Source organism: Centroberyx affinis, unplaced genomic scaffold (genome assembly GCF_046629955.1).
Source record: "Centroberyx affinis isolate AG114_WGS23_722 - 3 ecotype Tasmania unplaced genomic scaffold, CSIRO-AGI_Caff_v1 ptg002443l_1, whole genome shotgun sequence".
NCBI classification, from domain to species: domain Eukaryota; kingdom Metazoa; phylum Chordata; class Actinopteri; order Beryciformes; family Berycidae; genus Centroberyx; species Centroberyx affinis.
The window spans coordinates 69,148-90,470 of record NW_027280685.1 but is presented as its reverse complement, the minus strand read 5'-3'; the positions used below and the strand labels follow the sequence as shown (position 1 = coordinate 90,470).

General features: G+C 42.0%; 5 protein-coding genes across 7 annotated transcripts in view; 1 reads left to right on the top strand and 4 right to left on the bottom strand.

The window, feature by feature from the left end:
- Window positions 1–4,042, bottom strand: part of celsr1a (cadherin EGF LAG seven-pass G-type receptor 1a) — a 113,108-nt gene extending 109,066 nt beyond the window's left edge. The window contains exon 1 of the mRNA XM_071533852.1: window positions 426–4,042. Within this exon, the coding sequence (XP_071389953.1) occupies window positions 426–3,960 (3,535 nt within the window). The 5' untranslated portion in view covers window positions 3,961–4,042. The remainder of the gene's footprint in view (window positions 1–425) is intronic.
- LOC139656316 (copine-8) overlaps window positions 1–21,323 on the bottom strand; it is a 170,819-nt gene that overhangs the window by 84,783 nt on the left and 64,713 nt on the right. The gene's annotated exons all lie outside the window — the stretch shown is intronic.
- On the bottom strand, window positions 5,374–14,042 carry trmu (tRNA 5-methylaminomethyl-2-thiouridylate methyltransferase). 2 transcript variants are annotated; one of them, XM_071533856.1, is made up of 11 exons: window positions 13,882–14,042; window positions 13,540–13,705; window positions 13,338–13,444; window positions 12,652–12,774; window positions 11,904–12,076; window positions 10,966–11,019; window positions 10,604–10,670; window positions 9,733–9,833; window positions 8,979–9,123; window positions 8,425–8,507; window positions 5,374–7,794 (listed from the first exon to the last, which is right to left on the bottom strand). In XM_071533856.1, the coding sequence occupies exons 1-11, from the start codon at window positions 13,961–13,963 to the stop codon at window positions 7,645–7,647; spliced, it is 1,251 nt and encodes a 416-aa protein (XP_071389957.1). In that variant the 5' UTR covers window positions 13,964–14,042; the 3' UTR covers window positions 5,374–7,644. The 2 variants fall into 2 exon arrangements, with proteins under 2 accessions (XP_071389957.1, XP_071389959.1); XM_071533858.1 differs by lacking the exon at window positions 8,425–8,507.
- Window positions 14,677–17,956, top strand: srr (serine racemase). Its single transcript, XM_071533859.1, is given in 6 exon segments — window positions 14,677–14,875; window positions 14,966–15,147; window positions 15,974–16,104; window positions 16,666–16,814; window positions 17,026–17,115; window positions 17,715–17,956. Coding segments are annotated over 6 exon segments (993 nt in total).
- On the bottom strand, window positions 19,209–21,039 carry tprkb (Tp53rk binding protein). 2 transcript variants are annotated; one of them, XM_071533861.1, is made up of 4 exons: window positions 20,817–21,039; window positions 20,494–20,616; window positions 20,068–20,244; window positions 19,209–19,722 (listed from the first exon to the last, which is right to left on the bottom strand). In XM_071533861.1, the coding sequence occupies exons 1-4, from the start codon at window positions 20,955–20,957 to the stop codon at window positions 19,636–19,638; spliced, it is 528 nt and encodes a 175-aa protein (XP_071389962.1). In that variant the 5' UTR covers window positions 20,958–21,039; the 3' UTR covers window positions 19,209–19,635. The 2 variants fall into 2 exon arrangements, with proteins under 2 accessions (XP_071389962.1, XP_071389963.1); XM_071533862.1 differs by having other exon boundaries at window positions 20,916–21,013.

The window sequence follows — 21,323 nt, the reverse complement described above, 5'->3', positions numbered from 1 at the left end:
ATATCTGCAACAACAAAGCAGCTTGGCTATGAGGGTGCCCTGCTAATAGCACCTTTTATTACCCCAACCGACCACTTGCACACAATACATTTATCACCCAAATGGTACAAAAGCAGCACAACCGGATCCTGGATAGAGCCTCCAGCAAACACTTACTGAACATACAGTCAACACTACAGCCGAAACCTGCCCTCGGCCTCTATTCAGTGGAGACGGAAACATATATTACCTGTATAATGAGATGATACATCAGAGATGGCGACTCAAATATCCGTCTCACATACATTTCTCAACTCGTTTCCATGTGCTTTCATAATTCATGTAACTGACATAAAAACAGGGACAATAAAATGCCTTCAGAATGGGATGAGAGGAAGATAAGGGGGGGTGAGAAGTGAGATTTTCTTTCATGTTGTTTATCTTACCTGAGACAGAGATGGTCATGGGTGCTTCCAGCGGCCTGTCATTGTCCAGGTCCCTGCTCAGCCTCAGATCCCCGGTGTCCTCGTTCAACAGCAGCAGACTGAGCTCATTCCCAGACTCGAACTTGTAGTGCAGCTTATCCGACACGTCCGGGTCGTGAGCCGGTACCTTCCCTATTACCCCAGATGGAAAACTGTTGGACTTGTTGGTGACGTAGTTGTTGAAGATAATCTCAAAGTTCTGCAGCACCGGCTGATTGTCGTTCACGTCCACCAGGCGGATGTGCACCGTGGCCCGGCTCACCAGTGGTGCCGAGGTGGCCTGGACCACGATGACGTACTCTGTTCTGGTCTCGTAATCCAGTTCTGTGAGGGCGGTGAGGTCGCCGTTGAAAATATCCAGCTGGAACACTTCTGGAATATTCCCCTCCACGATCTGGTACATGATCTGAGCGTTGGTGCCCTCGTCGGGGTCGGTGGCGCTGATCCGGGCCACGATGGACCCCACCGGGCTGTTCTCCTCCACATCAATGAAAAGCTCATCCTTCTCAAACACTGGAGCATTGTCGTTTATGTCTTGGACTAACACATGGATGTTAACGGCCGCTTTCAGAGGAGGAACTCCCTTATCCACAGCAAAGGCCCTCAGGTTATACACAGGCACGTTCTCCCGGTCCAGTTTGCGAGCAGTTCTGATGATGCCAGAGTAAGTCTCTATGAAGAAATCCCCTTCTCCATCATCACCACCCTGGAAAGTATAGCTCAGCCTGCCATTGGAGCCAGAGTCTCTGTCCGAAGCAGAGATCTGGAGAACGCTGGTGTAGACAGCCACATCCTCCAACACAGTCCCCTGGTACATATCCTTGGGGAAATGAGGAGCATTGTCATTGGCATCGAGGACGATAATCTCCACATAGGTGGTGTCAGATTTCTGAGGGATGCCATTGTCTCTGGCAATGATGGCTAACGTGTAGGAGGCCTGGTCTTCGTAATCAATCTCCATTTGGGTTGTGATGGCGCCAGTATCTGGGTCGATTTTAAACTGGGGAACATTGTCCTCCATCACATATGTGATGCGAGCGTTCTCCCCCGTGTCTTCGTCTGTGGCGCTGATCACCACCACGGTGGAGCCCACAGGTCGGTCCTCACTGATCAACACCTGGTAGTTGGCACTTTGGAAGACGGGCCGATGCGTGTTGGCGTCCGTCACGTTGATGAACACCTGCGCCGTGTCGTAGCGTGTTCCATCCGAGGCGGTGACCGTCAGGACGTACTGGCGTTCCTGCTTGTAGTCCAGGGGGAGGGCTAAGGTGATGAGGCCGCCGCCGCTCTGGCTGGTGATGGCAAAGCGGTTCCTGGTGTTGCCGCTGGAGATCTGATAGGTCACCACACTGTTGACGTCCCTGTCCACGGCCGTCACCGTCAGCACGCTGGTCCCCACCACGGCGTCTTCGTTGATCTTCAGTGAGTAGATCTTCTCCGTGAATGTGGGCACATTGTCGTTCACGTCAAGCACCGTGATGCTGACGCTGGCCGAGGAGGACATCACAGGTATCCCATGATCCCTGGCCTGTATGCCAAAGGTGTAGAACTCAGTCATCTCTCTGTCAAGCTCAGCACTCACTGTGATCCAGCCTGTGCTGTTGTTGATGGTGAACGGGAAACCGGGGGTGGTGTCGGTAAGCCGGTACTCCAAACGGGCGTTTTCCCCTGAATCAGCATCAATTGCCTGGATGTGGATGACAGAGTAACCGATGGCGACGTTTTCCAACACAGTAGCCTGGAAAGGGGTGCTGACAAACATGGGGGCGTTGTCGTTCACATCCACCACTTGCACCACCACCATCCCAGTGCCATTTATCAGTGGGGGCCTGCCGCCGTCCTGAGCCTTAATCCGCAAATTATACTCCCGAATCATCTCATAGTCCAGAGGATTAATAACATCAATCACACCGGTGGGGGAATGAATGTAGAACTGTCCCTTAATGTTGCCACTGATGATGCTGTAATGGACTTTGGCGTTGTTCCCCTCGTCTTTGTCCGTAGCCTCCACCTGGATGACTTTGGTGTTGACCGCCACATTTTCTGGGACCTGTACAACATATCTCTTCTCACTGAATTGGGGGTAGTTGTCGTTCTCGTCCTCCACGGAGATGTTGACAGTGGCGGTGGCGCTGCGGGGACCCGGATCTTTACCCTGGTCATTGGCCTCGACGATGAGCTGGTACTGGGACCTGGTCTCTCTGTCGGGCCGCTCTCTGATCCGAACCAGCCCGTTCCGAGGGTCGATTTCAAACACAGTGTTGACCCCGTCACCGTTCACAATTTTATAAATCATGTTGGCATTGGAGGGCGCGTCCCCGTCTGTGGCCCGGATTGTCATCACTTCAAAGCCCACTTCTACATTCTCGCGGATGCTGACCCGGTATTCGGTTTGCTCAAACACCGGGCCATGATCGTTGGTGTCGCTCACAGTGACAGTAAGATAAGAAGTGGCAGATCGTTTGGGGGTGCCGTTGTCAGTCACTGTGACTTTGAAAACATGGGTGTCTTTGACCTCTCTGTCTAGTGACTGGATGGTTGTTATGCTCCCTGTCTGAGAGTTGATGATGAAAAAGTCATTGGACCGGCTGTCAAACAGAGCCTCCATGCCGTACTCCAGCCTCCCCGCCTCTCCGTCATCCGGGTCAGTGGCTTTCAGGGTGATTACGCGCGTACCCGCCGGCTCATTCTCGGGCACGGACACCTGATAGTTGGGGAGCTGGAACTGGGGAGGCGTGTTCACGTTTCTCTTCCCTCTGCGGATCCATTTACCAGGCTTTCTCTGGGCGGCTTCTGATAAGGAAACCTGCTGCTCAAGCGCTTTTCCCAGCCTCAAACTCAGTTGCACTGAGAGCCGGCCGCTTGGAGAGCCGTGCAACGCGCAGTGCAAATTCACCTCGGGCTGCCCTCTGTGCTCAGGACACAAGTCATTGGCTAGGAACAAATCCCCATGCCTGAACACTGCACTCAAGTCTTTTCCAAAACACAAAGTGTCCAAAAGGGTATTGTTCCGCGTAAAGGCAGGCAAAAGTTCTGTTACATTCAAAAGCAATTTACCTGCGGGCAAGCAGGAAGTTGCTTCCAGTTTTGAGAGGTGATTTATGTGAATTTCGGGCTTACCTGACGTTTTCTTTCTCTTGTATTTGATAAAACAGTCCTGGCCGTGGACAAACACATTGAAATGTGTCAAAATAACGTCTCCAGATGTCAGGGATCCCGTTCTGAAATAAACGGGCGCCGGGTTCCTCAATGTGTGCGCACATTGAACTTTTTGGGACAAACGGATAAGTCCCTTCTGCCATTCAACTTGGAAAAAGTTCTGAATGAATTTGGGGGACAAAGTCCTGTCGATTTTATAAGTCCATCCAGGGCCAAGCGACAGGTTTGCCAGAAGGGTCCCGGGCTGTAAAGTCTCCGAAAGGTGTATCTCCAAACATCCCACAAGCGGCACGTTGAACAGGACACAAACCCAAATCCAATACATCGGTAACTCCATGGTTTAAAACCTGCCAAATCCCATTCAACTTTACCGAAACACCTCCACAAAAGCATTAACTCTCCCTCTCCCAACACCGTGATTTACTTTTATCCCTCATTGTGAAGTTTTAACGTGGAAAAAGACGCTTGGTATCCATAGTATCATAGTATCCACGGTGCGCTGCAGCTGCGTTAACCCACGGCGAGTTTTAAATGAGTACAAAATGGCTCCGTGGCTCTCCTCCTCCTCCTCCTGCTCTCCTCTCCTCCTCAGAGGCTGATTACCATAAACCTGCTGTGTTCCCCCTCTGGGACACTTTCACAGGGGGGGCTTTTTTTCTCATGGAGATTTGGGAAGTGGCCCTAACCGGGTGACCAATGCGCGCAATTGTATTGTTATTACAATGTAGTGAGAGTTTGGTAAAAATGCCCAATGTGTGTTTGAGTGTCGCTCCCCCTTCAAGTCCTCTGATCAGTGATGTAGTGGTGAATAAAAAGGTCGTTAAACTATGACCTACAACCAGTAATCATTATAATGCAAAACAACCACTATTAGGTCTATAACCAAAAGCATTAATTTAAACTTGTTCTTCCTCTTAAAATATCCGAACTCACATTTTAAATCGGTTGGATACTATTCACTACTACTTCTATGGATATGTGTCTATTTATGGGTAAAATCTATATCGCAATAAAAAAAAAAGGTGGTCAAACTGAGGTTAGGTGGGTTTACATGTCTACATCAGTGAAAACTATCATTCAAACTATTTTATTAAACTAATATAGACTCACCGTATGAAGGTTTCCGCTTCATAAGTCGAATTATGAATTATTCAATCCCTTTGTTGTGGGTAATCAATATCTAATTATAATGCGCTCCTTATTATGAGACTGTTAATTGATATTCATGTTGCATAACCTAGTAGTAGCCTAACTTTAAGTCTGACATTCACCTCTTGGAAAATGCGCTCATAAGCCTACCTGTGCGATATAAACTAGTGTTCAATGAAAAATATGGCATGACTCTTCATAGCCTTTCTATTCCCATCACGTTTTCTCCTGAAGAAAAATCTAATTACAAATTATTTCATAAGAACGAAAAAACATTTAAAAAATGCCCAGCAATTAAAATTATTATAGATAGTATCCAAGACAAAACAAGACTACTCACTGAGGTTTGCTTTCGAGTACAATTAGGCAGTGACGTGACTGTCATTATGTTGCTTATACAAAACAATGTTGACTCAAGAATAAAAGTACTAGGTCATCCTTAGAGGAGTAACTTGTATAACGGCGCCCCCTTGTGGATCACTAGCTGTAGAACAATGAACGGATGGACACCTGTTGTATTACAATGCTACTGGACAAAATATGGAATAGGCCAATTTAAATTAACAAGAAATCAGCACATCACTTAGTTTATTCACCCGCCTTTAGTTTAAATGTTCAAGTATTTACAGCTTGTATTTTGGGAAGAATTTAGTTCATTCCTTATTACAATGGCACACAAAAAGAAAAGGCACTTTTCATATTCTTTGCAATTAGGATTTTTCTAGTGTGTGTGTGTGTGTGTGTGTGTGTGTGTGTGAGTACATACAACTGACATTTCTAAATAAATACGGAATCCAAAACCAACATGCACACCTGTATAAAACAACTGGGAAATCACAAGTAAAACCAATCAATACAGTCTTTAAGTACTTAGAATTTGTTTTGTGTGTTTCAAAATGTGTTTTGTTATTTAGTTTGTTTGCTATCCCAATTCAGTTGTCTGTATTTTTTAAAGATTATGTTTTAGACCACTTGGAGTATTTTTTAAATTTCACCTGCACAAATTTCTTTTTCTTCTTTGTGTTTTGTCACTTGTTTTTCATCATAGTGCAAATAAATAAATTACCAAGACTGAAGAAATTGATCTAATACTCAATCAAAAACAAAATGTTCTGAACATCTTAAGTTGCTTTTGAGATGACAAACTCTACTATAAAGACAATCAAGAGAAAACGTTATGACAGAAAAGTGTTTGCAGAGACAGTATTCTTCCCCTTTTTTCACTGTACTTTATCTTTAGTAGATTATAAAAAAAAAATAAAGGAAAAAGTAAAACATCACATTTTCTGCCATTTTCCCAAAGAACAAAGCACAGTCGTAGGAGAATGATCTCTGCGCCGATGTGCTTTGATAACAAGATATCAACACTGGAGGAGGCTGGAGTTTAAAAATCAAAAAATACAAAAAAACACAAGGATTTGCATTAGTCTTAACAGGTTAGCAGCTGTTCCAAAGGCAGGTGAACATGGGTCAATATACCAGTAGACTCAAAGGTCGAGAGAGGGCAGGAAGATCTATGAAAACCACAAGCCACATGGTAGATGCTAGGAAAAGCAAGCAGAGCTTAGCTCCAAAAGGTTATAGGTTTGAATCCCACATACACTGAATAAACATGTAGCCCCACTGGCCAAGAATCAAATCCCACCAGTCTTCTCCCCTGGGTCCCTCTCAGCTTTCCTACTGTCTATTACAGTAAAGAGAAAAATGCCTAAGGGACCTGGAGTGCCTACTGTCCATTAGAAAAGAGACAAACTTGTTTAGAGACCACAGATTATAAGACTGAGGTCTGTATGGAGAGGAAATTCTCCAAATAACAGTCTGGGTTCAAGGTTAATAGACTGGTGTCCAATCAGGACAAAATATACAGTCGAATACTTTTCTGTTGTGGCAGCTCTACTTTGTAGGTTAACCACAAGCCTGCCACTTATTCTCAAGCATATCCTTACATACAGGCAATTATTTTGAAAATACACCCAGCAGCAAGTATATTTGGTATCTCATTTGCTAAGTACATATCCACCTGATACTGGGTCAGCCACATTCACAGTCTCTTGGTTATTTGTTTTGCCCGTTCTAGGTTCAATCAAAAAGTGACCTTAATTCAAGATGCCTGTCTTCCTGCAATGCATAGCCAATGATAACTGCAGGACTCACTGTCTGTAGAGGCTTTGCAGTTGTGTCACAAATCTCTGAGGGAACATAGCTGATGCCATCATGGAGCTCCACTGAAGAAATAGATAAATAAATAGCCAAACAACTGGGCAAAAAAACTGAGAGATACTTGAAAAAGACTGCTGTAGTGTGAGTCCATTCAGTAATGTTGTGAGTAAGTGAATAGTTTGATAAGGTACATGTCTTATTTCTTTCCAAATTTAGATTACTGTGACACAGTAAACTATCCTGTCTTCAGCTGCTACTCAAAAACACTCAAGCTTCAATACACTACTGAGTTGCAGAGTGATGATTATCATGCAATTACTAACCACTACTAACGCTATGTTCTACTAGTTTGTTAGCTAGTGTGCAAATCAGATGTTTAAAAAAGACAGTGACGGCATGGTTTGCTGACCAGATACTAGTCAGCTAGGTAAACACAAGATAAAGCAGGTGTATCAGTGGTGTAAAGATCAGCTCCCAGTTAAAAACAGCACAGAAAATAACCATTGTCTATTCAGTTCTGTTGAGACAGGCAAGTCGAATCAGCTGTTCACAGCCATTGTTGAGGACCTCCATTATGGACGCCAAAAAGTGCGTTAGGTCACTTGAAAGCCCTCTATAGGACAATCCATTTTCATGAACAGGGCGGTCTACCCAGTGTATTGGACACTGAGTGCTTTTCCTCAGCTGTCTGGCTGTAAGTCCAGAGTGTCTCTCAGCTGGCTGGCTCAGGTTTTTGTTGCTCCTTCTCCCGTGCGGCCGCCATCATTCGCTCTCGGCCCTGCTGGAGTGTGTGTTCGCTGGGTCCCAGACGGACGATCTTCCCGCTGCCCAGACACTCGTCCCCTTTGTAGAGCACAGCAAACTGGGGAAGGGATGAGAAGAGGTGAGGAGTGGGAGTCGGATTAGAAACACACAAACACTCATACACTTAAGTCTACAGTTAAGAGGAACTGTGTGTGTGTGTGTGTGTGTGTGTGTGTGTGTGTGTGTGTGTGTTTAAAGGCTGAATCTGACCATGGACTAAGCACATTTTCGTCCTAACAGAACATGGTTGACGATACATGTCGGTGAAACCACTGACTCCTGGCAGCTGCTTTAACGGGGAACCATTTAAAGAATTTTAACTTTATTAATTCCAGTGTAATATTATTTAGAAGGTAACAGAACCAGTGGGAGTGTGATTGGAGTATAGACCAAAATTTGCGATTTAAATAAACATTCTGTCACAATCTGAATCTCTTTTATGCAAAAAATAAACAATTACAAAACTGGAAAACAAACTGCATACCCTTCTGACTTTTTGAATTTTCCATTACCTTCTGAATAATACAATTCTTTTTAAATAGCTGTTATTCCCCTTTAAAATTGAGCAATGCCTGCTTCTCAGCATTAAGATATTGTAACCCAAGTCATGGCACGGTGATAACCAACTCGGAGTGCTATATTGTCTTGTGTAATACTGAGTATTTCTGTGTTAGGTGTGAGTTGTTACCTGTCCAGGTGTCAGGGCTCTCAGTGGCCGGGAGAGCGTGATCCACACAGAGCCGTCCATGTTGAGCGTCACAGTGCAGGGAACTGGAGAGTAAGAACAAGTCAAGCTTGATCAATCTGGGTTTTATCCCTTCAAATATTCAATATGTATCAATGTATTCCACAACTATTTTGTCCTTATCTAATGATAATCATCCAGCTTTTGGTCTGTACATAAGTAAAGAACAGAATGAAAACTTGCCTTCACCGTTTCAATCATTACAGCTAGATGTTGACTAGAAAACGTGTATGATCAAAATATGTTCGCTCCAGAGCCCAGCTGGTAAAAGATTTATGGAGTCAATACAAAATTTAATAACTAGAGAGGAAGGTAACTGATTTATCTGCTGACAGACTCACTGATAACTCCGGTGTTGGTTGCAAAGATGTATTAGATTACATTGACAAAATGTTCTGCCCTGATGTAAATCTATATACTCCCTGTATATTTATTGCACTTGCCAGTTTCATGACTTCTCATCTATCACTGTGTCGGCCTGATAATGTGGCACTCACTGAGCTGCATCCGATGCATGAAGCGGAAGTGACACTCCATCATCTGGGTCCTGACCAGTTCAGGGGGCGGGTCGACCGCCACCCAATGGAAACGGTCCGTCCGCAGCGTGTCACGGAACAGAGCCGGGTGATTGGTGGTTGGACCCTGAGCCGAGAGAGATTATTGGTCAAGTTTGGAGCAGTGTTTTATGGCGGACTGCAACTCAAAAAACTCAGCAAAATCAATCAGAAATGTAAATAATATCAAGCATCTTCTGCAAGGCTGAACCAGCACACATCTGAATTATACAGATGTTTGGAGGGCGTGCCACTACTGTTTACACAATTTACAATCTTTTTGGCTATGTGGAGTCTTTCGTTCCCACAGGCTTCACCCATGATAAAAAAAAATGTATGCTCTAACAGTACTGTAAAACATGCTGGATTAAAATTGGATTAAAAAGGCAGATTTTATATTTTGTGTTATGTTATAAATTAAAAAACGCAGCATTAGATTTTGCTTTGGAATATAATTCGGACAACACAAAATAACAGGGATAAAAGCACAGTGTTGGGAAAGAGAAAATCCTAATAAAATGAATGTGTGTGTTTTGTAATTACAGAAAAAAACAGAAAAATTCCACCAGTTAAAGTCAGATATCAGGCATGAACAGCATATAAAAGATCTAGACTCTAAATGTAAAGTCTAGATGCAGCGGACAGAAGGCAGGAAAGGTAGTTTGACTCTCAGGAAAAGAGAGAGAGTGTTTCTCACCACAAACACGTCTCCAGTAGTGATGTCTTTGTCCACAACGTACCAGGCGTCTCTCTGCCCTCCTATCCTCGCCCTCTGGCCCAACGTCAGGGTGAACCAGCCTGGACGGACAGAGAGAAAGAGGAGAAGAAAGAGAGAGAGAAGGGACAACTTGCATTAGGGAGGAAGGCACAAGATTTTTGTCTCGATTACGATATAATCAGCTGGGAACAAGAGTTTAGAAGATAAGGATGAGAAGCCTATGGGTTGCGGCTGAAAGAAATTAGCTGGAATGATTGCTCTGGTAATTAGTCATAAAAAAAAATCGTATAATGGGTTTTTTATGCTTGTAGCGCAAGAACCGCCAGATAGATTTGGATAATTGATTGTGCTTTTGCCATCTTATAAATTATTTACTAAAACACACTTTTATAGACTTACTTTTATGTAATTGTTTTTCATCTTGCCTCCTTCTAATCTGTTCTCTTATTTTTTCTGTCATCTGAATTCTTTTTACATATTTATTTATCCTTCTTTTAATGTATTTTATCTTGCTTGTGCTTCTTATTTTTTTTAATCTGTTCATTATGTATTGTACTATTCTTGTTTTTATGCCTCCTTGTATAGTGCTTAGTAAACTCTGCTCTTAGGTAAGTGCTATATAAATAAAGTTTAGTGTTATAATTTATTACTTTAGGAACTTCCATGGGAGATTCCTGATGATGAATATGATTTAGTACAGAATTAACTGTCTATACTGTAGATGTGGAGATAAGTGGGTGATAACATTTCTTTTAAATCTTACACATTCTTTCATTGTGCCAATTCTAATAAATTATATAATCATGAAACACCCTGGACCCACTTTGAGACTCTCTGAACCAGAACATACCTTTATGTTTGCCCATGACTTTCCCATCTTCAATGGAGACAAAGTTCCCCGGCTTAGCTTCTAGATACTGGCAACAGAAAAACAGGACACGGATATACAGTATCTTTTAATAAATGATAAGTTATGAATTATTCAAAAATAGAGGCGGGATACTCAAAAACCAAAGAAACACAGAAACATCACTCAGAATGAATGAGATGTAAACTGTAACTAGTATTAGATGCTGAATGGCTGTATAGCTGAATCATGTTCACTGTGACTGCCCAATACAGATATGGTTCATTCATTTTTTGAGAGTGGATTTCTTAAACAAATTTTTATATGTAGAATAAATGCTTTATGAAGCAAGTTTCATTCCTCACCTCCAGAATGAAGTCTTCAAAGTTTCTCTCTCCGATGAAGCAGATGCCCATGCTCTGGAAACACATTCACACACTCAGATTTGTCACAGTTTGCAGTTGCTGTGTATCAGACTTACAACTTTTCCAATACACAATATAGACAATATAGATAAGACATACAACAATCTTGGATTAATATCTGTAAACAGACCAGAGTCAAACTCAAATAGACCAGATTCAAACTCAACACCAGGAACCAAACATCTACCAAAGTGCGGACAAAATATGTTTTTTTGTTCACTGGCCACACTTGCTGGCAAATCACAAATATTCACCACTTTCACCAGTTTTACCAGCCAAACTGATTGTCTGCTTACCCGTCAAAGCGTCTGGTAGTGAACAAACAGCCAAAGCCAAAATGTGCCAGCATGTGGCTGGTGGCTGGTGTTCATTTCCCTGCCTGATCTTTAAGTTAGTCACAGGGGAATAACTCCATGGCCAAGGGGGTATTTGAGCTTACAAACTCTCAGCAGGGCTATTGTGCGACACTAAACCCCCAAAACACCACACAATAATGGAGAAATCTATCCTGAAATTGGCATTCAGAACATTGTTTAGCAGGCTCAATCTCTGCTCGACAAGGGAGATCATTGGTCTTTAAAACACTTTGAGTAGCTCTTCTATAAAGGAAGTCCTATATTGTTAGAATACATTTATCTGCCATTCTAGCCCAAACACATGGTGTTTTCACCAATATCCTCCTATAGTATTTCTAGGCATGTGGGAGGGTTTGTTTGCTAGTTGCTTCTCATCATATTGTCAGCATATATTGTGAAAATCATTAAAATCCTATTCAGCCTTTGAAATCTTTATACTGTGTTCTTTGCTACTGCAATGTCAACATGAATTTGATATGTTTTTCCTTTCTTTTTATATGTGATATTAGTTTAGGCCTATACCTCTTTCTTCTTCAGGACGTGGTGAAACCCGGCTTCTGCAGCGATCTTTTTGACAAAGTCTTTGGTGAGTCCAGCCAGTGGGAACATGGTCTGCCGCAAGGCATCCTGGGAGATCTGGCTGAGAAAGAAGGTTTGGTCCTTGGTGAGGTCTGCTCCCTTGTACAACCTCACCGCTGGCAGGGAGAGGATGGAAAAGAGACTGTTTAGACAGTTAGAAAACATTTAGAAGTGAATTAGAGAGTTAGCTCAAAAATACTGCTCATTGAAGAATTTGACTTCCTGGTACAACCTCTCCTCTCTGCTGGGACTGAGGACACATAATTATTCTGTATTTGTGCTTCTGAAAGTAACAGTTTGTCAGAGGAAAAATAATAAGCCTTACTCCTTTTTGGGCTGTGTGATGTGTCATTTTCACAGTACACTGAGCGCAGTTTTTTTTAAACATTTCCTAGTGAACACATCAGCCATTGTTTTTCAGTGCTTAAGCCATTTCATACCATTCCTATCTATCCTTGGCTGTCCATTCAGCTGTCTCTTGGAGGAAGGGTCGTTTCATTTAGGAACTACCACCCTTTTTTCCAATTATTCCACAAACATGATTTCCCATTTCACACACCCTGTACTCTACTCATTCACCCCACAAAGAGAAACAGTATGAACATGAAGAGCCAACTGTGGTCTGTTTTGTCCTGAAAGAGAACAACACTCGGAGGAACAGGAGGACAGACGTCAAACGATTTCGACTTACGGTTTCTGATCTCAAAGCGGTCTCTGAAGAGCGTGGAGGGCGGCGCCGTGTGTTTCTGCTGGAACACATCCTCGTCCTCCTGCGACGTCCTGGCATAGTGGCCTGTTGCCATGGCGTCAGCACCTAAGTCAACAAAAACAACAACAGTATGACAACAACTTAAAAGTCTTACAGTACAAGACTTTTATACTTTGTTTGAAGTCTAATCCTTGGTGAGAGGAAATCAGTTCATTTCAATTATCTCATCCCATCACAACTCAAACTACAGACCCATTGCCTTCCAGGTAAAAAGCTATATAAGTGCAGCACAAAATCAGTGCATGCCAATGTATGTTTATAATATTACTACTGGTGCTGAAACAATTAATCGATTAGTTGATCGACAGAAACCAATTAATCATTTTAGTCGTGTATCAAGTAAAAACTTAACATAACATTTGCTGGTCACAGCTTCACAAATGCTAAGATTTGATTTCTTTTCTCCATTTCATATCATTATAACATGAATACTTTGGAGTTTTTTGGCTGCTGGTCAGACTAAAATATCAATTTTAAGAATCACTTTGGGCTCTGGTAATTTGTGATGGGCATTTGTCATTATTTTTGACATTTTATAGGCAATGACAAATGAGCAACAGATTAATCGATAATGAAAATAATTGTTAGTTGCCCTAATCACTACCTACCCAGAGTGTTGAGGGCGTACTTGTAGAAATGGTTGAATTTGATGTGCTTGTTGCATAGTATGTCTGGGTTCGGCGTCCTGCCCTTCTCATATTCCTTCAGCAGATTACTGCAAATGACATTTGGGGAAAAGGCTTATAAAAAACACATACAACATTTCATGATTGTTGTCTGACAGATACATGTTCAGATACAGATAAATACCTAAATACTTCATGCCAGTATTCTTTGACGTAGGACACTTGGTGGAAGGGGATGTTCAGGGTCTGACAAACTCTGTAGGCGTCCTCACAGTCTTTCTCTGAGGAGCAAACCCCTCTTTCATCCAGTGAGTCCCAGTTCTTCATAAAAACTCCAGTCACATTATACCCTAAACATGGAAAAGAACCATATTAGACTGTATTTCTTAAGGCAGCACGTTAGACAAAAGCAATAAAACACGTGTTGGGTTTTGCAGCCTGACAGAAAGATAATGTAGGGACTGTGTGTGTGTGTGTTTGGCACTGATGTTTCAGACCTGACACCTTGACACAGAGGATTTCTCACCTCTTCTCTTCAGTAACAACGCCGCGACGGAGCTGTCGACGCCGCCAGACATCGCGCACACGACGTGCCTGATAAAACCCATGTTTTCAAAAATATCCTCCTCTCAGTTTATCATTTTTTGACTTATGTAACTACGAAAAGTTAGCTAACAACGCTCCATTACTACCGGCTGGAGCCGCCATGTTTGCGGTCCGTTTCAGAATAACGTCCGGCTAGAAACAAGTCTCGAGCTGGAACTTGTTGTTTTTGCTGCTGGGAGCCGTAAAAGTTGTAACACTGCAAACATCACGGAGCTGTCACTTCACTTGTTAAAAAATAATCGGAAAATCCACAGAAATAGTAAGGTTAGTGAGAAATTACTCTAAAAACACTTGAAGCGTATCTATTTTATTTATACAACGGTTCTTTCTTAAAAACATGGCAGTTAGCTTTGTAATTAAACGTTAATTGACTTTCCTTCATAAATCTGTAATAGCCTAACGTGGCATGGACTGGTCAGTTGTCCAGCAGTACCATGGACATGGATATTTTTTAGCCTATAACTTTAAATTTGATATACCTGCATTATAACTGGTGCAAAAGATGAATAAGACTGACAAAGTTTTAATTCTCATCTGTTGAGTACAGATGAGAAATCCTATCCTAATCTTTAAAGACATGGGTGTAGTTGTAAATAAAAAGGTTGAGCAAACTATGACAATACTACTTACTTATGATATACACCATGAATTTATGTCAGTTAGATTTTTATGAGCCTAAAAATGGATAAATTCTTCATCCCTGATAATAAATCCTATGTTTCTGATATAAACACAGATGGGTGAGGTGTCTGCAGACGCCGTCACCCTGGATCTGCTGAGAGAAGCCAGGGAGACGGTGAGGAGCAGCCCGCTGGGTGTCATCAAAACTCCCATGATCCCCTGGTGCCAGACCACCCTGCCTCTCAGCGTCTCCTGCAACATCCACATCAAACTGGAGAACATGCAGAGAACCGGTCAGTGGAGACCATTTAGTGACATTTATACAGTTATAGTGGTATGCAATGGCTTGAGGATCGCTGATGACATCTGTGTTTGATTGACAGGCTCTTTTAAGATCAGAGGAGTGGCCAATCAGTTTGCCAGGAGAGAGAAGGGCGGGCATTTTGTCACCATGTCTGCAGGGAACTATGGGAAGTCTTTTGCGTACGCCTCGAAACACTACGGGTCCAAGGGCAAAGTGGTGATGCCAGAAACAGCCCCAGCATCCAGATCCATACTCATACAGGTCAGAGGTCATATTCAAGACTATATGGGGGTTCAACAAGAGTTACACAGCAGAGTAGATAACGTGTGTTTGTTAACAGGGGGTCTGCAGGTCCTTAAAAAGTCTGAAAAAGTCTTACATTATCTTATTGAAAGCCTTGAAGAGCATTAAGATGTATTAAACACAGGTATTGGAGGGTGTACATGTTTCACCATGTTATACTGGTTTGTTTTCAATTAAGTTTCTCAAATTAGTATTAGTAGTATTGACAGATTCTTTACTTTCAGTGATATCTAGTCAAGGCAGCCATGAATTGTGTAGCTTCACCAAAAGATGTGAATCATACCGACAACAGCAGGTCCACCCTTAGATTAATACAGAACAGGGTTAATGCGATATGCCAATCATGTTGTAGGCTACATCATGTCCCTAAACTTTTAATTTGCCGGTGTCCATTTTTCTTATACTGCACATTTATAGTTTCAAAACTTTCATCAGCTGTGTTCAAACAGATATACTGACAACTTTTTGCTTCCTTATTTTGGTTGTTAAATTAGTCTTAAATTCAGTTCCAGGTATTCATAGTTTTAAAAAGTGTTACATTTGGCTTTCTGAAACCTGCAAATACCCTGAAATCTTTCAACAAGCCCATATCATCTAGAACAAATTTAATATGCATGTTTCTCACTTCATGCATCTTTCCATGTCATAAATTTGGCATCACAACAGTTTAAGATAGCCATTGCAATGACGGATGTTCAGGTAATCAGGCTTTCTGTCTGTCTACCTGTATACCTGTACATGTGTAATACTTGGTGATTAAAGCGACTGTCGTTCTCCTCCTCAGAGTTTCGGGGTGGAGGTGGAGCGGGTCCCCACCTCCTGTCTGATGAATGTGGTGAACCGCTGCGTTCAGCAGGACAACATGACCTTCCTGCACTCCTACGACGACCTGGATCTGATAGCAGGACACGCCAGGTGAAGTCAGGGCTGAGGGCGGAGCTTCATGTCCACTTTGAAAGTTGTGAAGCTGCAGGTTTTATATGATGGGAGGGGCCCGGGTGGGTGGGGCATTATTGGTTGGGATTTTTACCTACTGGTACGCTATGAAGTAACCACTAAAAATACACAGTTTTCCAGGAAGTACAGGATAACATAATAGGATTTTGATATTTAACAAATGAGAAAATAAGAGGTTTTTTGCATTTATTGTTAACCAGTTATTATGTTATGATGTGGAGAATTAGCTAACAAGGTGAAAAGTTGTTTAATTGTGACTTTAATGTGGTTAAAATCTCAAAGCACAAGTCCACCCTTTTCACCACTGCCATTGTGTCCTTCTGTTTTGAGCAAATGGGACTTAAATTGCTCTTAAATTGCTCCATACAGACCATCCACTAAAAAGCATTGTCATCCTCGACTAGGCTAAATCTTGAGCCCCATGAAGTTCATCCTACAGTTGTCCCCAGTGTTTTGCATCCTGTCTATCCCTTGTGTGTGTCTGTGTGTGTGTGTGTGTGTGTGTGTGTGTGTGTCCAGTCTCGGCATGGAGGTGCTGGAGGTGATGCCTGATCCGGACGTGCTGGTGGTGTGTTGTGGCGGCGGGGGGCTGCTGGCCGGAGTCGCTGCTGCTGTCAAACTGTCAGGCTGCGACAAGACCAGGATCTACGGGGTGGAACCAGAAGGAGGTGAAGAGAACCTACAGTTGTTAAACATCATGGGTGCTCAGAGTGTGATTCAGTTAGAAACACTGGAGGTTCTGGAAATGTTTCTAAAATAATGATTTGGTTTCCATGAAATATTACGTTACAGCTCACAGAGATCAAAGGTTTTCTATAGGAATTCCTTTCTTTCTTTTCTGTTTCCCTTTGCGTTATTCTATTTAAATCTCCTATCCAGCCTGCACCATGTACAAAAGTTTCATCGAGAAGAAGCCAGTGGGCATGGACACCAAGAGCATCGCCTCAGGACTTGCACCGCCCTTTGCAGGTATGTGTGTCCCTTCTAGTCTTGATTAAAGAACCTCATATACACATGTTATTTTTTAGCTGAAAATCATTATGTTTGATAATTCTGCAGTGAAAGACATCCATCTTGGTCAAAATCTCAACGTTTTTGTTGACAAGGACAAGGTTTTTATCCCTTCAGTGGTTCAAAATCACCCTTTTATTAGTATGTTTTTTACCCACTGAACAATGGTTGTGTACTTTTTATGGTCAAATATCATAGAGGGGCTTTATTATCTTCCGCACAAAACACACTTCACTGCTGTCTTCTTATCCCCAGTTCCCTTCTCTTCACACTTTTCCTAATTTTCACGATGCCAACTGCCAAGCATCTCTAAAAAATGATAAAGGGGACGCAGAACAGCCAAAGATGAATGTGCACTAACACTTTAAACGTTATGTCACACTAGAAAACTAATATTCTCCTATGAAACAGGCTTATATGAGAATACTGGAGGTGTTTTTCTCTTGGCAGTTGAAAACAGGAATATGTTTGTTGCTGTCTGAGTTATCTGAGTGTCATATTTGTCATTGGAAATCATAATAAGCCTTTACTATAACTAATAACTTGCGTCTCTCCAGGCACCCTGCCCTATGAGCTGTGCCACCGCTACGTGGAGGGGATCGTCCTGGTGAGCGACGAGCAGATCCAGGCGGCGGTGTCGGCGCTCTACAGGTCGGGTCTGGTGGTGGAGCCGTCAGGATCCGCCGCCTTCGCTGCCGTCGTCAACAACAAGATACCCGACCTGCAGGGGAAGAACGTCGTCTGCGTCCTCAGCGGAGGGAACGTCGGCAAAGACGAGCTCGCCAACTTCCCAGACTGACTGACAGACTTTTATTATGTGACTAATTCTGTTCATGCCATTATGTGACTACTGGGGTGGAATCAAGGACTTCTTGATGTACTTTCAGTCTTTATCCCTTGATCAGTGAATAGTGCCAGACAGTGCCAGACAAAAAAGCTTTGAAAGGGAATTCTTTCTATTCGATTTCTATGAGTGTAATAAGTCTAACTGTATGAGATGAAGAGTTTCTGCTGTTAACAAAGTGTTGGTTCCTCTGACTGTGGAGATGAATCATGATGAAAAGAGCTTAGCCATGAACTATGACACTAACACTCACACATTTTCTATGATCACACAAACTAAAATCAGCACTTGGAAGTGAAACAATCTCAAGCAGATCTTTCTTAGAAGAGCAAGAGCATATTTTAACTTTACCCATGCATTTGTTTTCCATGGGGAGAATTTCCTTCAAATGAACTGCAATCTCTTTTAATCCATTTTCCATTCAAATAAACTATGATATATTTCATTTCATGATATAAACTTATGTCATTGTGCGTATGCAAATGTTATTCTGCACTCAGAAAAAATGCATGAAGAAAGAATGAAATAGAATAAAAAAGAACAAGTGAATCTTTAAGGTTACAAAAAAGTGTCTTCTGCCTTTGTTACCTGACAAAACAATCAGATGAAATATAATTACTGAGTACAAATTGGTTTGAGGCATATTCTGTAATGATACAGAAACACAATCATGAGTGATGTGATCCATGTCTGCACCGCATCACTCTGACATTTTAAATTTCAAATCTGTATATCAAGGACATCATTACCTATTTATTCTCCATTAGGCAACCTGTACATTAAATATTCATATCTGCACAGGCTGACAGGTATTTTTTACTGAAATTTGGATCCAATCTTTCATGTCAGCGCTGCGGATGTGAATGTTTTATTTCTTAATCCTCTTGAGATCTGATTGATACGCGGCCCACAGCACTTTGGATTCATTATTCACCGGCGCTGGAATGAGCTCCGCTTCACATCGTTTGTCGGCTACTGTCAGAAACTCACAGAACCCCCGCCGGCTTTCACCGCCCAAAATAACTGTCACCGAAACACTTCAAAGAGACGGGAACCATGGGTAGGTGGTGTGGGAAGTCGGGTTGATGGTGAACAACGTCCCGTAACTTCCCCAAACGCTCCTCAAACTTTTTTACATATGCAAAAGGTAAGCAGTAGTCAATGAAAAGACTTATGAAAAATAATGTAGAATTTATTTTTTTTTTCAAAGCAGGGAGTGTGATCTTAATGTACATAACAAAGTTTGGCTTTTTTAATCGTTAAAGTTGATTCAAGTAGAAAACAAAAACTTTGATGACAGATAAAGGAAATGAATGTTTTATGATGCCATTTTCTTTCTTTTTTTGCTGCTCCATCTTCAACAGTTTGTATATTGAGCACACCTGGTTGAATGAATAATTAAAATCCTTTTACTGACTTTGAGGGTCTCTTGAGTTTGCCTGGAGTGCAAGAGGGGCAATGTCTGCACTTTTGGGACTATCCAATCAGTGCTGTGGCAGACCAAAAACATTGATCACAGAAAACCCCTTTTCAATATTAATTCAATCCAGGTCTCATACTGGAAAAACATTAAACCACAAAATGTCAATTTTGTATTTCAAAAGTTGTGTTCTGATCCTGTTTCTGCGTTGTCACTACATGACATCTTTGGTGGCCATTCTGCAAACAACTGCGTCCAGTAGAGTCCCGCACTTCTCCTCCTGAGGGGCAACTTTGTACAGCTGAGACAGAGAAAAAATGACAAATATCCATTTAAAAAAACACTGTAACCTGAAACAATCGAATGACTTTTCAAAAGCACAGATAATTATATCAACAAAAACAGAACTATTTTGTAAGTAAAGGTCTTAAGATGACTCAGAACTTCAATAGTAACCCATATGCTTTACTTTCATGCCAGCAATCCTTTGGTAAGAGTAGGTGTAATTTTATTGAATGGGGGATATCTCATTGGAATGAAGCTCTTCATACACACACACACACACACACACACACACACACACACACACACACACACACCACACACACGGAGGTAAGAGCAAGTCCACACTATATGGCATCAGAACCTTTTTGATCTTGGCAGGGTCTGACAGTGAGGAAAGCTCCTCCACTGGAAGCTGCAGTCCGTCCACCTTGGCTGTGATGTCTGCTACGAGCTGCGACTCGTCTTTGTCGTGAACCAGGACCACGAGGACAGAGTCGTCGCCATCGGAGATCCCAAACCTTTTAAAGGCCTCTGAGATCTGTACAAGGAAGACAGATAAAATAATTTGAGTTTTTAGCTGATGCGCCTATTCAGAGTGAATTACACTTACAATGAGTGCAACAGCAGAATAAGATCAAATTTCTAGAGAATCAACAGTGTAAGAGAAAGGAGAAGGGGATGATATTCAGAATGAGACGGGGGCATAAAATAATTTGTGTGTGCACTAGGAGTGTAAAAATAAAACCTAAATGTGATGTATGTGAATGTCTGAGTTTAGGTTACTTACATTATTAGTAGGTGAGAGGTTGAAGATTATTTCTGAATATAAGCTTCTTGTCTTCATTTTTCCAATTTTGTGTAAGTGAACAGCCTTGTTTGCAGCTACCAGCACTTGGAAAGGATCCACCAACTGTAAAAAACAAACAAACAAACAAACAAAAAATCATTATTCATCATCGTGAATGATGTCCCATAATGTCCCAGGCAGTTTTTTTCCACATATAATGACTAGGTAGGAAAATATCCAAAACTGGGAATCAGGCTTCAATATACATAAAGATGTATGGCTTTTTTAATGGCTAAAGTTGAAAAAAATATATATATTCTTACCATTGTTGGGTTGATCAAGGCACCATTTATTTTACCCTCCACGGCACTTTGTCTCAATTCTGCGGCATTTTTCAAGTCTTTGAAAAGAATTTGAGTCACTTCTTGGTCGGGAAAAAGCTCTAGTTGCTGTGTTAGATGCATAGTTGCACAAAGTCTGATAGAATATGAGGAAAATGCACTTAAATTATCACCGCGCTAGAACCATTCCATGTAAGTCTCTGTACATAGGGGGAACAATAACACGGTGACACCGCTTGATAGGAAGGTTCCTTTTGATATTTATACACGGGGGAAACAGCTCAATGAGGAAAAACAAGACTAAAACGAAATAGTAAAATATGACAAACCATATAATTGTGTTGATTACATCGATTATTCTTTGATAGTAATATAATGCTAAAATATTGACCACAGCGTAGGAACTAATACTCAATTCAACAGCTTCCGTGCCGACCGTTTTTACGAACGGACCAGCAGCTGTCAAAAATCAAAACTCTTCCGTTGATC

Bases quoted from the DNA above. Each gene is read 5' to 3' on its own strand.
- trmu (XM_071533856.1), bottom strand. From the start codon at position 13,963: ATGGGTTTTATCAGGCACGTCGTGTGCGCGATGTCTGGCGGCGTCGAC. The intron at 12,775-13,337 runs GTAGGTAGTGAT...TTGTTGACTTAG, and splicing joins GTACGCCCTCAACACTCTGG to GTGCTGACGCCATGGCAACA. The intron at 9,124-9,732 runs GTGAGAAACACT...CTCTCGGCTCAG, and splicing joins CTACTGGAGACGTGTTTGTG to GGTCCAACCACCAATCACCC.
- tprkb (XM_071533861.1), bottom strand. From the start codon at position 20,957: ATGCATCTAACACAGCAACTAGAGCTTTTTCCCGACCAAGAAGTGACT. The intron at 20,617-20,816 runs GTAAGAATATAT...TGTTTTTTACAG, and splicing joins CCTTGATCAACCCAACAATG to TTGGTGGATCCTTTCCAAGT. The intron at 20,245-20,493 runs GTAAGTAACCTA...TTCCTTGTACAG, and splicing joins ACCTCTCACCTACTAATAAT to ATCTCAGAGGCCTTTAAAAG.